This window comes from Crocuta crocuta, unplaced genomic scaffold (genome assembly GCF_008692635.1).
Source record: "Crocuta crocuta isolate KB4526 unplaced genomic scaffold, BGI_CrCroc_1.0 scaffold528, whole genome shotgun sequence".
Classification (NCBI taxonomy): domain Eukaryota; kingdom Metazoa; phylum Chordata; class Mammalia; order Carnivora; family Hyaenidae; genus Crocuta; species Crocuta crocuta.
This window is the reverse complement of record NW_027530010.1, coordinates 277,983-289,943: the sequence shown is the minus strand read 5'-3', so window position 1 is coordinate 289,943 and position 11,961 is coordinate 277,983. Positions and strand designations below refer to the sequence as shown.

General features: G+C 61.2%; 1 protein-coding gene across 1 annotated transcript in view; it reads right to left on the bottom strand.

The window, feature by feature from the left end:
* Positions 1-556: 556 nt before the first annotated feature.
* NPR1 (natriuretic peptide receptor 1) overlaps positions 557-11,961 on the bottom strand; it is a 17,723-nt gene continuing 6,318 nt past the window's right edge. The window contains 22 exon segments of the mRNA XM_077764039.1: positions 557-1,470; positions 1,640-1,731; positions 3,363-3,461; positions 3,595-3,769; positions 3,984-4,052; positions 4,199-4,322; positions 4,400-4,546; positions 5,078-5,246; positions 5,432-5,587; positions 5,864-6,020; positions 6,134-6,205; positions 6,431-6,535; positions 6,907-6,984; positions 7,126-7,200; positions 7,755-7,875; positions 8,581-8,665; positions 8,879-9,014; positions 9,750-9,841; positions 10,225-10,361; positions 10,693-10,805; positions 11,165-11,364; positions 11,775-11,961. The exon segment at positions 11,775-11,961 is cut by the window's right edge and continues 40 nt beyond it. Coding sequence (XP_077620165.1) covers positions 1,408-1,470; positions 1,640-1,731; positions 3,363-3,461; positions 3,595-3,769; positions 3,984-4,052; positions 4,199-4,322; positions 4,400-4,546; positions 5,078-5,246; positions 5,432-5,587; positions 5,864-6,020; positions 6,134-6,205; positions 6,431-6,535; positions 6,907-6,984; positions 7,126-7,200; positions 7,755-7,875; positions 8,581-8,665; positions 8,879-9,014; positions 9,750-9,841; positions 10,225-10,361; positions 10,693-10,805; positions 11,165-11,364; positions 11,775-11,961 — 2,652 coding nt within the window. The 3' untranslated portion in view covers positions 557-1,407.

Here is an 11,961-nt window from a genome sequence, read left to right as displayed (position 1 = left end):
CCTCCGCAAGGAAATCTCCTCGGTCGCAGGGANCCTTCCCGGCGGGGGAGGGGAAGCTGCAGCCGCCTCTCCCCCGCGTTCGTTCGCATTCCCGCCCGCCTGTCAGGAAGGGCTGGGGGTGGGCGGCTGGAGCAGGGCCAGGGAGACTCGTTTTGCACACTATCACTCACATTTGTCTACACTGGTGTGGGGGTGGAGGGGCAGGTGGACAGTCCCCAAATCTCAGTTGAGGTCGGAGAGGGTCCATCCCGGCGCCCAGGCCTCTCCCTGGAGCCCCCACGCTCGCCGCACACTGGGTCGTGAGCCGTCCCCACCTGCTGTGGCCCCGCGACCCTGTCGGGATGGATGGGGCCCGAACAGGGCGTGAGCGTGCGGGTGCAGTTGGCCTCGGTGACTGGACGGGGGTGTCGCGGGCGGGGGGCAATGAGGGAAAACTGCCGGCGTCTTTCCACGAACCGAGGCAGTGGCACCGAATGAGGCCCTGTACTCTTCATTCCCACACGCTGGCAGTAAAAAATGAAAAATGAAAAAGCCAGTTCCTCTTAAGGCTGTGCTCGATAAGACAGTAAAAATTTATAAACATGTGATTGGTTTATTATTTAAATGAGTTAATAAGGACTTGTTTTCATTTCTAATATAGTATATATGGATGGATTGAATCCACATAAACAAAACCTCTTTGGAGCCCTCAGTAATTCTTAAGGGTGTAAACAGGCCCTTAGACCAGAAGTGTCAGCACTGCTGGGGTAATTTACAGGCTGGCAGAAGATACCAGTCCCCAGCCCAGGAAGCATCTTATGCGGAGCAGAGGGCGGGAGCATGGTATGTTTTCTGGCCGCCCACTGGCTGCCCTTCCAGAGACATTCACTGGAATAAAGATGTTAATGGTCTCTGCTCATAGGAGAAACAAGGCAGGCCGCTGCCCCCTCCACTGTGCACGGTACCCAATGCTGGGGAGGGTGTGGGGGGGGTGTTTGTGGTCCACCCCACGTGGGCTGGACCTAGATGTGGACTCCCCTCACCCCCTAGATTCACCTATAGTCCCTTTTCCTGTTACCTCTAAGGTGGCTCTTCCCCGTCCCCATAGAAGTCACAGTGTCTCAAGGTGGAGTCCACCCCCTGGCCTGGCTTGAGTCCAGGTGGAGAGCGGGTACACTTGTCTGTGTGTGCCACTGGGTATGACCGTGTGCTTTGGTCCAGTCCCACGAACTCCAAGTTCTCCCCGACACCACTCCTCCATCAGAGGTCACGTCTGGTGTCTCCACTGGGGTTAGCAAGCTTGGGTTGGTCAAACTACTTCTCCGATCCTTTGGCAGTGGGGCTGCTGTGAGTGAAGCCGGGACCTGGCCCCTCTCTGTTACCTCTGGCGCAGGGAAGGGGGCGTGGAAGGCCAAGGTGGGGGGCAGTTCAGCCTCGAGTGCTACCACCCCGCTCCCCCAGGAGCCAGTAGGTCCTCACTTTGCCTTTGCCCTGGAGGGAAAGAGAAGAGGAGGTAGGGATAGGGAGTCGTACACTGACCCACCTTCCCAAATCAGAGGCAAGGCTTCGGGATGGGAGTGGGGTTGGCTGCTTGAGAAGGGGTGAGGGGAGCCACCCTCTGGTCCACAAGGGATGGCGAGGGTAGGGCCTTTCTCTCTACCTTCATTTCTACGTCCCCTCGAAGCTCGAGCTCGAAACCACCGAACTCTTCCAGGACAGCCTTGGTCTCAGAAGACAAGTGGATCTTCAGGGCTGGGAAGGACAGGGAGGGTGAGGGAAGGTGGGGGACGGAAGAAATGGCGGGGAGATTGGCACCTGCAGCTCGCCCTCTGGTCGTTCTTAGGAAGCTTCCTCCTTCAGAGCCCCAGGCCCACGTGGTGTCTGGCGTACTGGCCTTTCCCTTAGAATTCGAGAGCTGTGCTGTCCAACACCATAGCCACTAGTCGCTGGGGGCTATTTAAATTTAAATAGGGGCGCCTGGGTGGCTCAGTCAGTTAAGCGTCCGACTTCGGCTCAGGTCATGCTCTCACAGTTCGTGGGTTCGACCCCGCGTCGGGCTCTGTGCTGGCAGCTCAGAGCCTGGAGCCTGTTTCGGATTCTGTGTCTCCCTCTCTCTCTGACCCTCCCCTGCTCACGCTGCCTCTCTCTCTCTCTCTCTCAGAAATAAAACATTAAAATTTTTTTAAATAAAAAAATAAAACTAATTAAAACTAAATGCAGTTAAAAATCCAGTGCTTCATTTGCACAAGCACATTTCAAGTGATCGATAGGGTCCCGTGACAGAGACTGCTGGGATGGACAACACGAATTATAGAAAGAAAATCCTAGTAGATAGCATTCCAAAGTGTCATCAGGCTCCAGACGGACAGTGTAGCATGGCGATCAGCGGCTCAGAGTTTGGGTCCTGTTCTGTCTAGTGAATCCCAGGTGGGACAGTTGCTTGGAGAAATAATATAACTCTCTGTGCCTCATTTTCTTAGTCTGTAAAATTCTGATGGAGACAGTATCCATCTCAAGGCCTCCTCATGAGGATCAAACAAACTGCCAACCAGGTACTTCAGCCGAGTCGGCCACGCAGGAAGCACCCTGCAAGTGCTTGTAATACTCACGCTCATTTTCTGGCTGAGGGAACTGAGGCCTGGGGGCAGGCATCTGCCCAAACTGCTGGGGTCAGAGCCAGGCTCTAACTCCTGACCTNCGTCTAAACTCACTCCCAGCACTCCTGGGGGCTGCGTCAGAGCGGCCTCGTTTTTGTTGTTGAAACATTTCTGAGAATGTGCTCCTTGAAGACTGGACCTTAGTGAGAGCCTTTCCCCTGCTCTCACTGCCCCAGACACAGTCACCAGGGAGCGCCTGCTGAGTACAGAAGTAGCCCTTCTCCTGGGAGCCCCCCCCCCCCCCCCGCCAGCTGATTACCCGTCTGGGTGATCTTCGTACCCCAGGGCCTGGCGCTCAGTAGTTATTCAGCGCCTGTTTCCTGAATTGAATTGTGCTGGACGCAGCAGGAGCGTGCTGTGTCAGGTACTAGGTACCTGCTGCGCGCCCAGGCCTGTGCTGGGGTCCCAGGGGCCTGGGGCAGGTGTCCTTTCAGAGATAAACAGTTGAAGCTCAGAAAAGCTGAAGGACAGTTGTGTCTTAGCCATGTCATATGGCCTTCGTTCGGAACTCTTCTAAGGTACACATTTTATCCTCTTACAGATGAGGAAAACCGAGGCTCAGGAGGCGTGACAAATTGACCCGCAGCTGTGTGGGCCGCGAGCAGAGATTCACACCCAGCCCTCTGCCACACGCAAGAGCCAGCGGAGGGGCCCTGTGGGTGGGGTGAGCCGGCTGGCACTGACGCGCTGAAGCCTGTCAGGCCCTCCCGCCAGCAGCCGCCTTACCTTCCCCATTAGACTCCATCCTGGAGGCGGTGTTGACTGTATCTCCGAAGAGGCAGTAGCGGGGCATCTTCAGCCCGACCACGCCTGCGCACACGGGTCCTGGCGGGGTGGAGGCAACGTGGGGAGGGGCGTTCAAGGGGTGGGATCTGAGGCCCCGGGGAATCCGTGTGTGTGTGTGTGTGTGTGTGTGTGTGTCTGTCTGTCTGTCTGTCTGTCTGTCTGTCTCCCTCACCTGTGTGGATGCCGATTCGCAAGCGCAGCTCCTCCTGGGGCCGGTGGCGGATGCGGAAGGAGCGCACCGCGTCCAGCAGCGCCAGGGCCATGCGGGCCACCTCCCGGGCGTGCAGCAGCCCATTCCGCACCGGGAGCCCGGACACGACCATGTAGGCGTCGCCAATGGTCTCCACCTGCCGGGCCGCCAGAGGATGCAGGACCCAAGCGCTGGAGATTTCTCTTCCCCGCGCCACCCCCACACGGGTTCGGTGACCCCATCCGTTGCGTCCTTTCCCTGCCTGTCCCTGGGTCTTCTCTCCTGAGGCTCTGTCATTCTGCCCTTCACCTTTCTCTGACCCTGTCCATCACCATCTTTCTGTCCCTCTCCATCCCTGTTCCCACCCTCACCTTGTACACATCGAAGTTGTCTATGACGGCATCAAAGCACGTGTACAGGTCATTGAGCAGGGTCACCACCTGGAAGGGAAGAGAAGCCAAGACGGGTGTGGAGTAAGGGCTCAAGTGGGAACAGTGAAGGCAGGCCCGAAGGCAGGCCTGATGGGACGGAAAGACTGGCCAAGCACCCGCGCCCGGCCCCCACCCGCGGTCACGCCCGCACTGACCTGCATGGGTGTGCTCTCTGCCGACAGGGCCGTGAAGCCCACGATGTCGCTGAAGTAGATGGTGACACTGTCAAAGGCCTCAGCCTGGACCGTCTCCCCCCGCTTGAGCTGCTCAGCCACTGAGCTGTGGGGGCGGGGCAGGGTCAGTGCAGGCAGTGGGGCCAGGACGCGTGGCCGAGGGCCGGCGCACGGGGCACTCACTGGGGCAGGATCTGGCAGAGCAGGGCCTCGGCCTTGCGCTTCTCCTCCAGGTAGGCCTGGGTCCTGTCCTCCACCAGCCCCTCCAGGTTGTTGGCGTACTGCTCCATGCGGGACAGCAGGTTGTCCAGGATGTTGCTGCTGTGCTCCCTGAGGCCCGGAAGCGGTGAGGGGCCGTGAGAGAGCCGCTGGAGCGCCCCCCCTCAACGCTCACCCAACCCAGGCTGCATGTCAGCCCGGTGTGGGGTCCCTGGAGTGGCCAGGCCTGGGGAGCATGGCATGGGGCGGGGGGTGGGCAGGGAAAGGGCAGGAGGAAAGTTCCATTCATCTCCGAGACCCCAGAGCCAGGGAGCTGCAGCGAAACTGGCTACTTCCTGCGCCTTTGTTGAACAGAAACAAGTTAGAAGGAGGTGGACAGGGATCAGTCAGGACCGAGTGTGGGCACACGGGCTGGCAGAGGGGTGTGCGGGAACCGGTGGGGCACAGAGCAACAGACAGCCCCCGAGGCTGGGTGGGAGGCCAGGGGTGTGTGCTCCCCTCTGCTCTGCACCCCTGAGGAGGAGGGCCCGGTGCGCCAGAGTGGGCTCCCTTGCCACTGCTGGGAAAAGACTTAAGTGTGGGGCACAGGGTGGCTGTTGGGGGCGGGGGAGGGGGGCTGAGAGATGCACGAACACCAGCAACCTGTTGAACTTGCGCAGCATCAGGCGAATCTGCTGGAAGGGCGGCCGCTCCTGGGGCTCCTCGGCCCAGCACCGCTGCATCAGCTGGCCCAGCCCCTCCAGGTGACTCTGCAGGGCCAGGGAGGGCCGGAAGGGGGGCTGCTCGCCCCGACTCACACGCTCCACGATCTCTGTGGTGGGGCAAGAGGCACTGAGGGCCGCGGCCAGCCCAGGGCTGGTGAGACACAGTGGGGAGGTCCAGGCCAGGCCAGGGCGCCGGGGCAGGCAGCCACGGAACATTTCAGGAGGCAGGTATGGTGGTGTTTCCAGGGTCCCTCACCCTGTGGCAGGGCTAGGGGACGCGTGGGTCTCTCACCTTTGGGGCTGAGGTCTACACCCTCCACGTGGAATACCCCGCTCCTCAGGGCAATCTCTTGAAGGATGATCCCAAAGCTGTACACATCACCCGCCTGGGAGCCCCGGGCAGGCGGCGAGGCCATTCGCAGGAGCTCCGGGGCCGTCCACAGCTTTTCTGCAGGTCAGAGGGCGGGAGTCACCAGGCCAAGGGCCCTAAGCCAAGGGGTGGGGGGGAAACAAGGCCCTGGAGGACATGGCTGGTCAATCGGCAGCCGTCACACGGAGTGCTACGGAAGCCACAGCCTCAGGCCACTGTGTCGGGCTCCCCTCTCCGCTGGCAAATGAACCCAACCAGGAATCCAGAAAGGCATGCCAAGCCCTTCAGAGGCCAGGCATCCTCCGGGCTGTGCTTGGAGTGGGGCAGGTCTTGGGGACCAGAGTGGGGGCTCACTGGCATAGAGGATGTGGCCTTGCTCTGGTTCTGGGTCCCTGAAGCTCTCCAGCCCAAAGTCGGTGATCTTGAGCACGAAGCGCCCGTCCACCACACAGTTGGAGGACTTGAGGTTGCCGTGAGAGCAAATGGCCCCGTTGTGCAGGAACAGCATGCCCTGGCGGTTTGGGGAGGCAGAGGTCTTGGTGTGAGTGAGACCCACAGTCAGGGCCAGGGCAGAAGTATGGCTGGCCGCTGCCCCACACATCCCCTGGGGGATCCCGGCCCCACCTTGACGATGTCATTGGTAAGAGAGTACCGGAACATCCAGTCCAAGGTGATGCTCTCGTTCTCCAGAATGTCCTGCTGGGCGACAAGAGTCAGACAGGCACCCAGCAGACCCCAGGAGGTATGCAGGGGCCGAGTCACACAAACTGGCACAAAAAGACAAAAACTTGGATTTGCTCTCGTGCCCCCCTTTACAGACGGGGCAGATAAAGTCAGAAAGGAGTTTGCCGGGGGCCATATGGCAGTGGGCAACAGAACCAGGGCGAGGCCCATGTCTCCTGACCCCGCGGGTCCCCTCACCTGCAAGCTCCCACGGGGACAGTACTCTGTGAGGATACAGATGTTGGGGGGGTCAGTGCAGGCACCCACAAACCTGGTCAGGTGTTCGTTCTGCACGTCCCGCATCTGCAGGCGGAAGGAGCATCAGGAGCCTGGCAGAGACCTCCCTCCTCACCAAGTGGCCCTCCCACCCCCAGGGGCCCTAGTGTCCTCAGTGCCTGTCCACTCCCTGCGGACACCCCAGGACTCTGGCGACTCCCTCCGCAGCTCCTGCTCCCCACTCGCTCTGCCTCCTAATCCCGCACCCACCAGGGGCATCGAGTGCAGCCCCTCAAGGAACCTCCTCCAGGCTTCCTCTGCTAGTCTCTTCTCCCCTCTGGGACTCTCTTCCTCCAATATGCAGGGTCCATCCCTTTCGTAGGGTACCCCGGAGTCCCCCCACCTCCTGTGTCCCCGGGGACCTCCCCTAGGCCACTGCCTCACTCGCCCGACGTTACATGCTTCAGTTCAAACAGCACTTTTCGAGTCAGCTCGATGCGCTTACGATTCACACGCTTCACAGCCACGAGGTTGCCCTGGACAGGGGATGGAGGTTGTCACTGTGAGACGGCCCAGTGGTGGCGATGCCAATTGCTGGCCCCGGGACCCACCCCGAGCCGGAGGAGAGCAGCCCTGCCCACCCCGAGGACCCGCAGGCTTCCCCTCCCCTGGCCCACCTTATAGTACGCCGTCTTGGCAAACACCTGGAACTGGCCCTCCGTGGTCAGCAGGGAGCCGTAATTGGAGCCTCTCTGGAGGGACAGAGCAGGAGGGATGGGCAGCCCGGGAGCCCCACCCCCAGCTCGGCTCTCTGTCCTGACGGCCTGAGCTCCGCGCCCTCCGGCTTCTCATTCCACATTAGGAGATCCTTTCCTCATTTTTAAATTTTTTCAATGTATATTTTTGAGAGAGAGAGAGAGAGAGAGAGAGAGAGAGAGAGAGAGAGAGAATCCCAAGCAGGCTCTACATTGTCAGCACATAGCCCGACGTGGGGCACGAACCGTGAGATCACGACCCGAGCCGAAATCAGGTCAGCCGCTTAACTGACTGTGCCACTCAGGCGCCCCTGTTTTATTTTTTTAAATGTATTTTCACATCCACTGTGTTTGATCTTTGAAAGCCCCTGGTGCAGGAAGCTCTGCGCACGTGACCATCACCTGAGGTAGTCTCTGAGGGGAACAGGACTTGTCCAAGGTCACACAGCAAGCAGAGGCAAGGCTGGGATTAGAACCTGGCTGCCCGCCCTGCCCAGCAGGCACTGCCCGGCCCCGGCTCCCCTCTGTCCGCCCCCACAAGGGCTTCTCACCCCGCTGAGGGTCAGCCGGCTGCCTGTGCTCCAGAGGTGCCTGTCCAGGCTGCTGGGCTGCACATCCTCCCAGCGGACCCGCCACAGCTCTGAGGCCAGTTCCTTCTCCAGCTGCATCTTCCTGGGGCATGAAACCTCCATGGGACCCATGTCTGAGCCCCGGACCCCGGCCTCAGAGCCCAGGGCCACTGTGTGTGCTCAGAGATGGCCGGGGGCATCAGCCCGGCGGCCGACAGCCGGGCCGGGCCGGGAGGTGTGGCCCAAGCTTTGCCTGCCTCGTGGGGACCTTGGGCAGTCAGTTCATGTCTCTGAGTCTCATGTCCTCATGTCCAAATGTCCTGATTTGGGGATGGGCGACCTCGACATTTATTTCAAAGCATTGTTATGTGCACGCAAAGAAATATTGGGCGTGGAGGTGCCTGCTCACCCAGCCTGGACTTTCCTGTCTCCCTCCTCCGGTGCCTGTTAATGTCTGCATTTCATGCCAGCCTCCTGCTGGGAGGTGGGGGGGGGGGTCGACCTCCCCTCCCCAGTCTGTGCTCGGCACCCTTGCTCAGCTCACTGGGCCCAGTCCCACAGGGGTTGAACCCTTGTTCCCCGTCAGGTCTGCATGAGCGGGAAGGGAGGGCGGACCAGCCCACAGGCCAGAACTCACGCGCCTGTGATGCCAGGCTGCTCCGCCCTTCTCAGATCTCCCAGACCCTTCGGGCCCCTGTACCCTCCTCCCTGTCTCCCCTGGCCTTCCTCCTGTCCCGCCCCCGCCCCCAGGGNCCTGCGAGGTCTCCAGGCCCCCCGGCCTCACTCCCCACCCTCTTCCAAGTCTCACCTGTATATGAAGAAGGAGATGGTCAGGATGCTGAGCAGGGAGAGGCTGCCCACCAAAGCCAGCACTTCCAGGGTGGAAAAGTGGTCTGCGGAGGAGTCCAAGTGGTAGCAAGAGAGATTTTGGTTAAGAGGGCACGAGGAGGAACCTTCTGACAGTCAGTCAGTGGACTAGGAAGGTGGATGGAGGGAGGTAAAGGCAGAAGGCTCTCCAGAAAACCCTGTGTGGGAGAGGAGCACCCGTCTGACTCCTGCAGCAGGAGCGTCTCCAGCTGGAGGCCCGGAAGGCAAGAGGCAGTCACCTTGGTTGCACGCTGGGTCCTCGTTGTCAAAGCCACACTTGGGGATATCAGGAGGTGGGTGGCCCAGGGGCCAGTTCAGTTCGTGCCCTGGCACGGCCACCAGCTCTCGAGAGGTCCCGTTGTAGTTCAGAACCACCTACAGGAGGGCGGGAGTGGTAGGCGGGCAAGGCCTGGGGTGACGCCTCCCGTCCAGGGAACCGAGCTGCCTCCCACCTGCCCGGTCTCTGCTCCCCCGGCCTCTGCTCCCCAGGCCTGTGTCTGGGCTGTGAACAGTTTACCAAGCCCCTCATACCCAGGTCATCAGAGTGGGAAGGGCTGAAAACTACTCAAGGGCTTTGTAAAGAAAACTCCATGTCGCACCCCTACTCAGCATCAGGGAGTTTATAATTTTGGGCTGAAGCACATCGGAAACAGGAAAAGACAGTGTTCTCAGTCCACATTCCCAGACCTAATCCATGTACCCCTCCTCCAGGAAGTCTTCCCCGAATGATCTGCTCCTTAGCGTTTGTGGCCTCAATTCCTTCCTGTTCCTGACTGAATTTAAAGAGCTGTGTGCGCCCCCCCCACCCCCCATGAGCCTCTCTCTGCTGGGAGAGGGGTCTGCCTGTCTTAGGAGATGTGGGACTTCCTGAAGGTAGGGCTGTGCCCCCTCCTCAGACATGGGGTTCCTCAAGGGGAGTGCCTGTGAGTCCCTGTCATTCTGGTTGCTCCCCGAGACCAGAGCTGGGTCTCTTCTATCCAGGGCTCTCCAAAGGTGAGCAAGCACGGTAGGGTGACTACGGAGCAGACAGGTCCTGGCAGGGCCACGGGGGAAGGGGGGGGGCAAGACATCACTCCCAGATGGCACTGTCTTCTGGGGGTACAATCTTACCCGGAAAGTGCCAGTCTCAGGATGCATATCCCAGAGAGAGAAGTCTGTCTCCCGATCGCCATTGCCATCCATCTTCCAGTAGCCTGTCACCCCTGGGGCACGAAGGAACATGGCTGTTTTGAGAAAGTGGGAGTTCGGGAGGGTACCCACCACCCACGCCTACCTGATCTCCATCCCTTGATCTCCTTTGCCTTCCCTTCCAAACATATAATAGGATACGTATTACATACAATAACAATAACGAGAGGGACATACATTTCAGCAGAAGGAATGAGTGAAGTTGGGCACTTAGGAGGACTTCCTGATGGAGGTGGGGATGGGGAAGGAGGCCCGCGGGGAGCTGTGGAGCTTCCTTACAGGAGAGGGAAGGGCTGGTGTGGGTAGGTGACCCCTGAGCCGCAGGCCAGAGGCTTCCCGTGGCCTCCTGCTCGGGGTGCCCCTAGCTGGACTCTCCCTGCCGCCTCCAGCCCCTGACCTTGGAAGCTTCGGTTCCACATCCGCTGAGTGACAGCCTCGCCATCAGTGAAAGTTCCCCCACGTGCCAGAGTCTCCGTCACCGCCTGGATGTAGAGCAGAAGCCCATCGTGGAAGGATGCTGGGATGGTGTNGTTGGCGGGGCGGGGGTGGGAGGGGCGTGGGCGCGAGGGGAGGGCCGTGGGGGCAGGGTTGGGGGCAACACCCCTGCAGACAGAGATTTGGCTATTTGTGAGACGCCTCCACACAGGCCTCTGCCTGGGACCCTGCTCGCAGACAGCAGGATGCCGGTGGGGACCTGACTTCCAGAGGCTGGACAGCTGGTCCGTGTCCCTCCAGTTGTCAGGAGAAGGTGGGAGCGGTGGGAAGGGGAGGGGAGGCCTGGGAATATGCAGGTGGCTGAGAGAACAGGCTGGACACCAGCAGGACCGAGGCGTCCGTGCTGGAGGGTCCCCGGACCCCTCCTACCAGGCCGTCCTCCAGGGTGAAGTTGAACTGCTCCTGGGCCAAGTGCTTTAGCTGCTGCAGGAATTCCAAGTACTCGGGATTGTCCGGCTCTTTATACGTAATGATTTTGGCGGCCTGAGGAGGGTCAGCGGAGAGGGGAGAGCTGGGAGATGACGCAGGCCTCCCCCCCCCACCCCGTGCATCTCAGCTTAGCTCAAGGTGCAAGTGGACCCACTCGGTGCCACGTGTGAGGTGCTCCCTGCTCCAGTGCGACCACTTCCCAAGTCCTGTTAGTCTGTGGGGCTGGGACCCTCTCCCGAGGAAGACCATCCGGCCGTCTTTGTGGCCCCCCAGCTCTGAAGCCTCCTGGCCCCTCCTGCCCTCCCTCACCAACCCCCGAGCAGTCAAGGACCCCTTTTCTGGAGCCCTTCGACCCCGAGGCAGCCAGCGCCCGGAGCTATGAGCCCCGCGGCCTGGGCTCCGCCGGGACTCACCTGGAAGGCGCGGCGGGCGCGCGCGTCCTGCCCGTCCCCTCTCTCCCAGGGCCTGGGGGGCGCGCGGCCGCGGGCACCGCGCAGGCTGAGTCCGAACAGGTCCAGGTGGAAGAACACATACTCCTCGCCCCCCAGGCCCGCCTCCAGGGCCAACAGCATCAGAGTTCTGAAGGCGTCCGGGGAGCTGCATATGTAGATAACTGGGGGGCGGGGGTGGTCAGACAGACGAGAGGGAAGCCCGACGCGGAGAGCGGGACACGGACTCCGGACCGGGCTCGGCCCCGCGGGAGGAGGGCGAGGACGGCTGGGAGGAGCCGGTGGGCAGGGGAGGGGGAGGAGCAGACTCCGGAGAGTCGGAATCGCGGAGCCAAAGGTGGAGAAGGTGGGGTCAGCTCGGGAGGGAGGGGGGAGGCGGGCCGGCCGCAGGGGAGAGGGCGTGTGGGAGGGAAGATGGAGGGGAGAGGCTGCTGGGAGCGGACCGAACATGGAGGGGGAAAGCAGGGGTGGGCGCTAAGCCGGGGGCCGACGGGCCGTGGCCCCCACCCCCGTGGCCCGGGGGAAGCGGTGGGAAGCCGGTGGCGGAGCCCGCAGGGGAGGGCCGCCCCCTCACCTCGGCCTTTGCGCCTCACGGTCCGCAGCAGCAGGGAGTAGTGGTGGAGGTCGCCCTCGGCGAACTCCAGGTGGTCCACCTTGATGTCGAGGCGCTCGCGCAGGCGCACGTACAGCCCCTCGACCACGAAGAAGCAGGGCTGGTCGTCGCCGGGCCGGTAGGCGTAGAGCACCAGCGCCTGGCGCTC